The following is an 11441-nucleotide window of genomic DNA, read 5'->3' as shown; positions in this document are numbered from 1 at the left end:
AATTATTTCACCACCCTTTTTCAAGAGAAATTACAGTGTTTTTTCTTTTTCTACCATTAGCAATTTTGTGAAAGTAACTAGGTGTTGTTATCCCCTTTCAAAAGCTATGCTTATCAGCCATGATACAGAGTTTTTCTCTCATAACAAAATAGCATCAACCAACTTATAAGCCACAAAAACAATCAAGCGAACATGGTGATTGCTCATGGCATCTATTGTGTCAGGCCTGTTCGCTTGAACTTATCAGCTAGAATCTACAGTATTTTTCTCTCACAACAAAACAGTTTCAGCCGGCTTTAATACCATCCGAACAGGCCCGATTCTTCTTCATCCAGAGGTTGGAGGCTCTCTTTTATGAGTTCAATCTTCCTAAGCATTTGTTCAGCGTTAAGATTCCCAATTTCCTCCATTGATTGGAGGTCAGAGATTTCATCACTAACAATACCTCTTCTCTTCCTCAATTCACCTTGCAAATTAAAGCCCCACCCTTTGAAGTACTGTTTCAGCAACTTTATTTTTTTGCTGGATTTTATCCAAAGCAGTGAGAGCCATACAGGGTTTGTCCCAAATCTTTTAGTGTTGGAACATACTAACAATTACAAGATCTTAATTTCGCAAACAAATCTAAATAGTGCAGCACTACTCGGCCCGTGTTTAGTTTCAGGAAGTTGGAATTTAGGGCTACCGTAGCACTTTCGTTTTTATTTTGCAATTAGTGTTCAAACATGGACTAATTAGGCTCAAAACGTTCGTCTCGCAATTTCCCACCAAACTGTGCAATTAGTTTTTTTTCGTCTATATTTAATGTTCCATACACGGATCGTAAACATTTAGATGTGATGGCTACTGTAGCACTTATTGTGATTTTAGGTTGGAACTAAACATGGGCTCGATCGAGATCATTTCCATCGCAGAGGAAGAAAAAAAATCCAGTCAATTTGACAAAAACTGGATATTATTGCTCATGAGTCGAGAGGAAGCAGGCCCGGCCACATGTTGTCTCACATCTGATTCCTCCACAACGCATACGGTTTGCCCTTTGCCGGTCGGTTGCCCCCAGACCCAGCTCGATCGATCCATGTATGAACACGTCTCTTCTCGCCTTCTACCTTTTCAAACACACGTACGAGATCACACGGAGGCAGAGAGAGCAATGAGCATTGAACAATGCAGCTGCAAGAGCAATGATGCACTAGCTAGTGTATGCAGCAGTAACCTTAAAAGAAAGTGTATGCAGCAGTGCTATACGGCATGGTTGCATAGGTAGCCTTTGCAGTTTGCAGTAGAGGAATTGGAAGGAATCTGAATGTTTTTTATTAGGGAACAGTAAAATCCGGCTGGTTTTCCAGCCGAACGCAGCCTCAGGGGCTTCGCTTGGCTAGCCATGCTAGGTGGCGGGTGCAGTTGCTTCCACACACTACACACTACTCTGCATGCCCCTCCGGCCCTCTCTCTCTCTCTCTCTCTCTCTCTCTCTCCCTCTCTCCATCTGCCAAATTCCAAAGTGTGTTGAAAAGAAGCGGCCAATGCAAGAACCCTCGTGTGTCAACTTCACTTGTCTCTCTCCAAAAGATATGGTATCCCCTTGATCCTCCCCTCCCGGCCCCAACCTATATCTCACCATGCACCTAGCACGCAGCTACGCTCTCTCCCTCTCTGCATGCTAGTAGCTACTAGCTTCTAGCCTCTAGCTGCTATGCTATGCACCTATGCAGATGCAGCCCCTCCTTATAAACCCTTCCTCATGCCTCTCCCTTTTCCAAGGCAAACACTCCCCTCCTCCTTGCCACAGATCGGAGAGATCACAGGAGCTCAGGAGGGCCGGCGAGATCGGAGGCATGGCGGCCAATGTGGGCGCGGGCAGGAGTGCGGGCGGCGGCGGTGGAGCGGGAGGAGGCACTGTTGCGGGCAGCGGCAGCGTGGCGACGGCGGTGTGCCGCCCCAGCGGCTCGCGGTGGACGCCGACGCCGGAGCAGATCAGGATACTCAAGGAGCTCTACTACGGCTGCGGCATCCGATCGCCCAACTCGGAGCAGATCCAGGGCATCACCGCCATGCTGCGCCAGCACGGCAAGATCGAGGGCAAGAACGTCTTCTACTGGTTCCAGAACCACAAGGCCCGCGAGCGCCAGAAGCGCCGCCTCACCAACCTCGACGTCAACGTGCCCGCCGCCGTCGCAGCCGGCGCGGCCGACGCCAGCTCCCACCTCGGCGTCCTCTCGCTGTCGTCGCCTTCAGGTACTAGTCTAGTACTACGCGGGCACGCGTTATATTAGTGCGATTCGTTCGATCGCCCGTATGAAAATTTGTGATTGCAAACTGACGTGTGCATGCGTGGGCATCATCATCAGGCGCGGCGCCTCCCTCGCCGACCCTCGGCTTCTACGCCGGCAATGGCGGCGCCGGCTCGACCGTGCTGCTGGACACGAGCTCCGATTGGGGCGGCAGCGCTGCCATGGCCACTGAGACATGCTTCCTGCAGGTACAGTACATTCTTTTCTTGGGGGGGCATGCACGCAGTTTTTCACGTACGACAAATTGACACGTTCCATCAATCGGTAACTGTCGTTGGGTGCATGCGGTGCGCGCAGGACTACATGGGCGTGATGGGCACGGGCAGCGCGGCCGCCGCGTCGCCGTGGGCATGCTTCTCGTCGTCGGACACGATGGCGGCGGCCGGCGCACTGGCACCGACGGTGACGCGGGCGACCCAGACGCTGCCTCTCTTCCCGACCGACGGCGACGACAGCCAGCCCCGGCGCCCGCGGCACGGAGTCCCAGTTCCAGCAGGCGAGGCCATCCGCGGCGGCAGCAGCAGCAGCAGGTACCTGCCGTTCTGGGGTGCCGCGCCCACAACTGCCAGTGCCACTTCCGTTGGGATCCAGCAGCAACACCAGCTGCTGCAGCTGCAAGAGCAGTACAGCTTTTACAGCAACGCCACCCAGCTGCCCGGCACCGGCAGCCAAGATGCAGCAGCAGCAGCAGCAGCATCCCTGGAGCTCAGCCTCAGCTCCTGGTGCTCCCCTTACCCTGCAGGGACCATGTGAGAGCAATGCAGGCTGCCACTGCTCGCTCTTCACTTCACAGGAACAAGGAACAATGTGTCTGCTGTGAGTTCTCATGGAAGGAGTAGTGACCATAGTGTTGCTGTCATTGTCCTAGGTTAGTAGCTACCAGTTACTACTAAGAAGCATCAGGCATAGGAGTATGTAGAAGCATGTCTGAAGAAAGGCCATAGTGTTTGGAGATCTCTAGTACTATTTGATAGCGAATTTGCAGATGCAACTGCATCTCTAGTACTATTTGATAGCGAATCTGCAGCTGCACAGGCATTAACATGCATGCATGTTGCCGGCTGGGCTTTAGAGACTAGCTACTGCATGCGGTGGTCCGTGGTCCTCATGTGTGTTTTGTGTGTGGTAGTAGCAGCCCCAGCAGTCCAGGGCAACAGTGTGGACTGGTGCAGTGAATTCTAGTGCACTGGTGGTGGTTGTAATGTGCTTGCATTGGGGGCTAGTTTGGGCAGGGGGCACAGTTGTGTCAAACTTGTCCCTCCCTTTTGTGACCTCCAGAAAAAAGGAATGAGGTGTCTGCTTTTCCATGCTCACCTCGCCTGTTGTCTGTTGAGGCTTGAGAGACTTCTCTCATCGCTGTTGGAGTAGTTCCAGCATGCAGACGCAGGAAGTGATGTCTCTACCACTGCTAGTTTTCTCAGTTCAGCCTTTCAGGGCTTCAGGACTGGGACCACTTTTAGTTGGACTTGTTGGCTAGTGTTCCATGATACTAGTAGTGCACTTCGATTCAGTGATCACATTTGCTTTTGCTCCCCTCGTATCTTTGAAATGATCATGCTTGGTTATATATAAGGGTATGTAGTTCACATGTCTGGTTTTGGTTTCTTTCTACCTTGACCATGCAAAACATGTTACAGTATATTGGACTGCAGAATGTCATGTAGAGCGTTGGTAATGTACAGTATGAACCAAAGTAAGCCATGACGCACAACAAATTATTAGATTATGAATTTCTCACACTCGAACAAGCATAGAACAAGAGTTCTCCTTACCTAGCCACTGACTGTAGATTACTTGTAGGCGTTAAGGAATTTTAGCGTTTTTTTGGTCATATTTTTAATCCACATAAATGCAATAGATAAAACCGTGACATATTGAAATAAACATGTAACGCAAACTAGCATATATTCAATATAAAAGAGTACTAGAATAAACAAAGATAAACTTTAACAAAAGAGTCAAAAGTGATATTACCCTATAGAAGGACCGGTGTCGGCACCAACGTGGTTGACGTGGTTACCAAACAATTCATGCAGCGGTAGCCGCGAGTCACCGGGATAAAGAAAACTAATGTGGAGGCACAACAGATACGTAAAGGTAAATACCTAACCAGTGTACACTACGTCAGGGATTTCAGAATATAAGGGCTTCTTCTCATATAATAACCTACATACTGTATTTTCCATGATGATGAGTTGATTTTTATATATAGGGAAGAAAAATTAATACATCCACATCAATTAGCAATATGAGTGTCGGGTTCATAAACCCGGGGTCTCCAATGGACCCGCTTCCCTGCAAAAACTCAGCCTAGCAGGACGGCGTAGCAACAATGCACCCTTCCACGGTCGGCCCAGTTACGTAATGGCAGGCCAGGGCAACGATCCGGTCCCCGATCGGAAGACCTGGCCAAGGTGGGGACACAGTCCGACTTCGACCTCCTTTTCCGACCGGAGATACGTCGGACCTCTGCTCGCGACCCTTCCCTGACCGACACGGTCAGGGGCCGATTGGGAACGACCGACCGGGGACGCCCGCTCGGTGAGGGCCCAGGGATCAGGCGGAGCAGATAAGGTAAGACGTTCAAGTCAAACGTCATACTGAGGACCGTACCTTGTCATACCCTGCGCGCCTTCAGGACAGTGCCACCATGCCATACCAAACGTGCGCTATGCAACTTTCCAGGCGTGTCAGAGCACAAACAATATTGTAGGCGGCGACGTTCGCCGTAGTAGGCGACATAAACAGTATTGTGGGCGTCAATGACCGTCTCGTACCCGACAGCGTAGGCAACAAGACTAGGTAGCACACATATCCATTCTCTCTTTCTCTGACTTATAAGGCCATCCCCTTCAACTATAAAAGGGGATGCGCTCTCTCCTCTCTAGAGGACGTCCTCTCGGCACTGGACGTTCTCTCAGCTCTCAAAAGAAAAGAGGCAGGATGCTCTCTCTAGCTCTCCCCCGGAAAGAGCGGCTAGATGATTCGAACACCCGTCACTGTAGCCGCTTGGTTTAGAGTCCGACCGGGCCACTAACACTCCATTCTCATTCTTATTTGTTTGTAACCCACAGCAAACTTTAAGCACCTGGGCTAATGAATAAAGTCACCGACCGACTGAAACTGGACGTAGGGCACGTTGCCTGAACCAGTATAAATCATGTGTCATTGAGTGCTAGGCCACATCCGATCATAACGCATGAGAAAACTACAAATATTTACTTGTTGGTCACTTTTTGCACCGACAGTTGGCGCCGTCTGTGGGGAAGACGTCGTGCGTTCACGCTTTTGGTCATCGGATGGCCCACCTTTCCACCATCTTCGTCATGGCGGACTCGAGCGATACGATTCGCCTTGGCTCGCTGGAGTTTCCCACGCTCCCACCTGTTGGGATGTGGGTTCCTCCCGTCTTCCAGCCGCTCCAAACTTTCCTCTTCGGGAGTCTAGACTTCGTCGCCGACCAGCTCGGCGTATTGCGCCTCCACGAGGAGGCGCTCGTCCCTAGCGTCCATTGGAGAAGGAGCGCTCTCCACCGGCCCTGGGCCACTCAACGACCTCAATGTCGAGACACTCCCGCTTCACTTCGAGCCCATTCTAGGCTCAAGCTCCACAGTGAGTAACGTACATGTTGTTCTTTAATCATCATTTAACACCTTCCCCTGACTCTCCGGAGGGACCCCATTGTCTCCACCGCGACCGTCGTGCAACCGGTTCCCCTACGGCCTCGCGTCCCCCTGTGGACGTGTATGCACGGGGCTCCGAAGGATGCTGACACCACCCCCTCTCACACCTGAGTTTGTGGGGATGGCGGGCTACGCTCTCACCTCCTTTTCACGACCTTGTCGATGATGAGGTCGAAAGCGATGGCTCTATCATCAGCGACGTTGGGGCACCCGGCCACCCTCTGTCCCGGGAGTGTGCTATGGCAGACGCTCTGAGACAGCCACCGATGGTAGCAGAGTCTCTACAGACTCACACCCCTCTAGCCCCTTGTGCGGAGGCCCTCGCGCATGCGTAGAGGCATGGCGAGGAGTTATGACAAAGGCGGCAGAGCTAGCCGCCACCTGCGCTGACGCGCTCGGCGCAGCACGCTGTGCCACGCGTGTGTAACCCGACAAGCGGCGCTTAGGGTTGCGCCCGTCAGGTCCAGCGCAACATCCTGGACAAAGGGAACAACCCCCCTCAGTTCGCTCGAGCTGGCCAGAACATCGCTGCTGCGGCGATGCTTCTATGCGGCCTCCCCCAGCCGGTCGACCCCTAGGAACAAGCGATCCACCGAAACCTTCGGGCACTGGTGGAGACCACCACCGTTCAACAGGCGAAGAGCTTTGCATCGCGACACTGGCTCGTGGCCTCTTGCCCAACTAGAGGACTGGGGCCACATCAGCCGAATCGCTCCGTCCACTCGCCACTGCAGTTGTTGGGTGTGGGGAAGGAAGCCATGGCCACCTGTGCATGAACGTCTTGGGCTGAACCATGACGCTCGCTAGCATCATCAACAATCGACGCCATGCCTGGCACGATGATGATGTCTATCGAGTGGCGGTGAGAGCAGGCGGCATGGATCTCAACCTAACCATCGAGTAGTGTGGGGACACGCACCCCAGGCATGTCGACTGATCTAATGACCGTAGCACCAGCCCAGATGGCCTAGGGGCCACAGGGCCTTTAGTCGTCATATCCAGAGAGCATCGTTCCCATAGCGCTTTCGACCATCCACCAACATCGCTAGATACACTGGGGAGACCAACCCCGATATATGGCTCAAAGACTTTCGACTGGCCTGTCGAGACGGAGGAGTAGATGATGACCACTTCATCATCTAGTACCTCCCCATCTACATGGGGGAGCATATTCGAGCATGGCTCGAATTCTTTCCACCTGATAGCATCCGCAACTAGGTGGATCTCAAGAGAGTCTTCGTCGGCAATTTCTAGGGGACATATGTTCGTCCTAGGAATTCCTGGGACCTCAAGAGCAGCCAGCAGGAGCCCAATGAGTCCCTATAGAATTACATACGTAGGATCTCAAAGCGCTGCAACTTCCTTCCTGATGTCATCGACACGGATGTCATCAGCGCGTTCCTCTCTGGGACGACCTGCGAGTCCTTGATCCACAAGCTCGGCTGTTTGAAGCCCTGTACCCCCCATGACTTGCTCGACATCGCCACGAACCACGCCTCCAGCGAGGAGGCCGTCGGGGTGATCTTCAGCAGCGATCGGGATAGGGGTAAGGCCAAGCACGAGGACCAAGGCTGAGGGCCCTCTACACATGGGAAGAAGAGCAAGAAGGATCGGCGATGACCGACAAACCCAGCCTTGATCGCTGTAGCCGATCGTGCGAGTAAGCAGCCCCAGTAGAGCCAGCCTGACCACTTCGACAAGCTCATGGAGAGTCCATGCACCAACCATGCCTGTCCCATCAAGCACCTCTACAAGGATTGTGAGCTCCTCAAGCACTTTCTACGGTAGGCCGACAAGCCAAAGGAAGGGAAAGGCAAGGAGGAGGAGGCCAACAAAGGAGGCACGGCGGGCATGGATGACGATGGCTTCCCTAACCCTAAGGAATGCCTCATGATCTTTAGGGGATCTAACACCGTCCACTCCAAGCGCCAGCATAAGGTATGCTACAGAGAGGCATGTGCCGTCGAGATGATCGTCCCCCCTTTCCTTAGCTGGTTGGACTCCCTGATCACTTTTGATTAGAGAGACCATCCTTCCCACGTCGCTTGACCAGGGTCACTACCCACTTGTCGTTGACCCCATCGTTCGCAAGAAGCACCTCACCAAGGTGCTGATGGACTGGCGGTAGTGGCCTCAACATTCTCTATGTCGACACCCTCGATGCCATGCGCATCGCCTAGTCGAAGCTTCACCCAGTGAGCTCTCCCTTCCACGGTGTGATCCCGGGGACGCAAGCGTACCCACTCATGCTGATCGACCTGCCCGTCATGTTTGGTGACTGAGCCAACTTCCGCTCAAAGGTCCTCACCTTCGAGGTGGTGGACTTTCTAGGGTCCTACCACGCCATCTTGGGGCAGTCATGCTATGCCAAGTTCATGGCAATCCCCAACTACACCTACCTCAAGTTGAAGATGTCGGGACCGAACAACATCATCACTATGGGTAACACATTTTTGCATGCCTACACATGCGACCGCGAGCATTATGAGCTCGCCACTACCGTTATCAACTCCGCCGAGCTCCCAGAGCTTGGGAATTCATTGACTCTGGTAGTCCCAAACTGCAATGAGCCGACCTCATCGAGTGCCTTCCACCCAACCGAGGAAACCAAGGTGGTGGGGATCGACCCCGCCGACCCAACCAAGACTGGTGCGGATCGGGACCAAGCTCCCAGCTAAATAGGAAAGCGAGCTCGCTAACTTTCTACGCGCAACCACGATGTCTTCATGTGGAAACCTTCTGACATGCCGGGCATACCAAGGGAGGTCATCGAGCATGCATTACGCCTTGTCCTAGGCTCAAAGCCCACCAAGCAACAACTGCGTTGCTTTGACAACGAGAGGCGTAGGGCCATAGGCGAGGAGATCGCCAAACTCCTGGTAGTCGGATTCATCAAAGAGGTATACCACTCCGACTATCTGGCCAATCCTATCCTTATGAAAAAAGACCAGGAAATAGAGAATGTGTGTCAATTATACTAGCCTCAACAAAGCATGTCCACAGGACCATTTTCCTTTGCCACGCATAGACTAGATAATTGACTCCACCTAAGGATGTGAAATCCTCTCCTTTCTGCATGCCTACTCTGGCTACCACCAGATCGCGATGAAAGCATCTGACCCGGTCGTGACTTCATTCATCACCCCATATGGTTTGTACTGTTATGTAACCATGCCTTTCGGTCTAAAGAACGCTGGTGCCACCTATCAGTGGTGCATGCAGCAGTGCTTTGCCGACCAAATCGACCTGCCTAACCAGCCTGACCAAGTCGAGCGGCCAAAACTAATAATCGCCGTCTATGTAGATGACATAGTGGTGAAAATGGCTCAAGCTAGCGACCTGATCGCAAACTTGGCCGCAACATTCGCGAACCTTCGAAGGTTCAGCGTCAAATTGAATCTCGAAAAATGTGTTTTTGGGGTTTCAAAGGGGAAGTTGCTCGGATACATCATGTTCGAGCGTGCATTGAAGCCAACCCCAAAAAAATCACGGCCATCTCTAATATGGGCCCTATACACAACATCAAGGGCATACAGAGGCTCACCGTCTGTTTGGCCGCCCTGAGCCTGGTTCATCTCCTGACTAGGCGAACGAGGGATGCCTCTCTACAAACTTCTCAAGAACATAGACACATTCAGTCTGGATAGAGGAGGCACAGCATGCTTTAGAAAGCCTCAAAGCATCACTGACGTTGGCCCCAATTCTTGTCGCTTTGGAACAGGGAGAATCCCTCCTCCTCTACGTCGCGGCAAGCAACCATGTTGTGAGCGCCACCCTCGTCGTTGAGAGGAAGGAGCCGGGACATCCCCCTAAAGGTCCAGCGACCAGTATACTTCGTCGGTGAGGTACTTACCAACACCAAGGTTCGATACCCCTAGGTTCAAAAGCTTCTATACATCGTGCTGATGGCGACCCTGGAAGCTCCTGCACTACTTCATCGACCACGAGGTCATGGTCATCACCTCGTACCCGCTTGGAGACATCATTCGCAACTACGATGCCATGAGACAGATCTCCAAGTGGGCTCTCGAGCTCATGGGCCATGACATTAGGTATATCCCTTGCACTGCTATTAAGTCTCAGGCTCTCACTGACTTCATCGCCGAATGGATGGAAGTCCAGCTCCTGGCCTCGGACATCACCCACGAGTACTAGATGATGTACTTCGATGGGTTAGTCATGGCACCCAGCTCAGGGGGCTAGAGTGGTTCTGATCTCCCCAAATGGGAGCAGGCTCCACTACGCTGATCCAGTCACCATTTCTCAGCCTCAAACAACACCACAGGAGTACGAGACCCTCATCAACGGATTGCGCATCGCCGTCGAGCTCGGTGCCATGCGACTATATGTCCGCGGTGACTTAGAGTTGGTCATCGACTAAGTCATGAAGGAGTCCTCCTGCAAGAGCCCTCTCATGGTAGCATACTGCCTGGAGGTGCGTAGGCTTGAGGACAAATTTTGAGGGATCGAACTGCATCATGTCCCCCGAAAAGACAACGATGTCGTCGATTTCCTCGCAAAATTAGTGGCTAGGCGAGCTCTATCTCTAGATGGGGTCTTCATCAATGATCTCTATGAGCCATCTACCCATGTTCTAGAGGATCTAATCCAGATGCACTCCACCACCAATCTGGCACTCAGGGGCTCCGATCTCTTGACATGCCCCGACCTTGACAAATCGCTTGGGGGCTCTGACCTGAGCACCTTCACGGCAACGTTGCCCACCGAAATCACCATGGTGGCGCTTGATCCGATCGACTGGAGAGCACCACTGCTCGCCTACCACCTTGAGGAGGTTCTCCCATCGGAAAGGACTGAAGCATGATGAATCGCTTGATGCGCCAAGACGTTCGTCGCCATTGGTGATGAACTTTACAAACGGAGCTCATCGGGAGTACTCATGAAGTGCGTCCCGACTGACCGAGGGAAATAGCTTCTTCTCAAAGTCCACGCTAGAATCTATAGACATCACACGACCTCGAGGTCGCTGGTCGACAAAGCCTTTCACCAAGATTTTTACTAGCCCACTACGCTACAAGATGCAGAGGTGGTCGTCCACAGGTATGAGGGATGCTAGTTCTATGCTTGGCAAACTCATTGAAAGGTCCTAATATGGCTAGAGGGGGGTAAATAACCTATTTAAAAATCTACAAATCAACTAGAGCAATTTAATTAGTATGACAAATAGCGAAATACAAACTCGCTCTAGCTCTACAAGGGTTGCAAGCCACCTATTAACAATTCTAGTTGCAATCATTACTAGGCACACAACTTGCAATGTTACTACTCACTAAGAGCTCTCAATCTTGCTACTCTAAAGAGCTCCACTAGATGAACTTAAAATAACAAATCAAGCTCTCAATTCTAATTACTCTAAAGAGCTTGCCACAACTAGTTTGCAAGAATATAAATGAGTGAGTAGGGTGATTATACCGCCATGTAGAGGAGTAAACCAATTACAAGA

General features: G+C 52.0%; 1 protein-coding gene across 1 annotated transcript; it reads left to right on the top strand.

Moving 5' to 3' along the window:
* The first annotated feature begins 1838 nt into the window (after positions 1–1838).
* On the top strand, positions 1839–3053 carry LOC136495329 (WUSCHEL-related homeobox 1-like). The gene is made up of 3 exons (XM_066491286.1): positions 1839–2244; positions 2352–2482; positions 2592–3053. The coding sequence occupies exons 1-3, from the start codon at positions 1839–1841 to the stop codon at positions 3045–3047; spliced, it is 993 nt and encodes a 330-aa protein (XP_066347383.1). The 3' UTR covers positions 3048–3053.
* The last annotated feature ends 8388 nt before the right edge of the window (positions 3054–11441 follow it).

This window comes from Miscanthus floridulus, chromosome 12 (genome assembly GCF_019320115.1).
Source record: "Miscanthus floridulus cultivar M001 chromosome 12, ASM1932011v1, whole genome shotgun sequence".
Classification (NCBI taxonomy): domain Eukaryota; kingdom Viridiplantae; phylum Streptophyta; class Magnoliopsida; order Poales; family Poaceae; genus Miscanthus; species Miscanthus floridulus.
The sequence above is the reverse complement of the archived record's forward strand: the minus strand, read 5'-3'. Positions and strand labels throughout refer to the sequence as shown.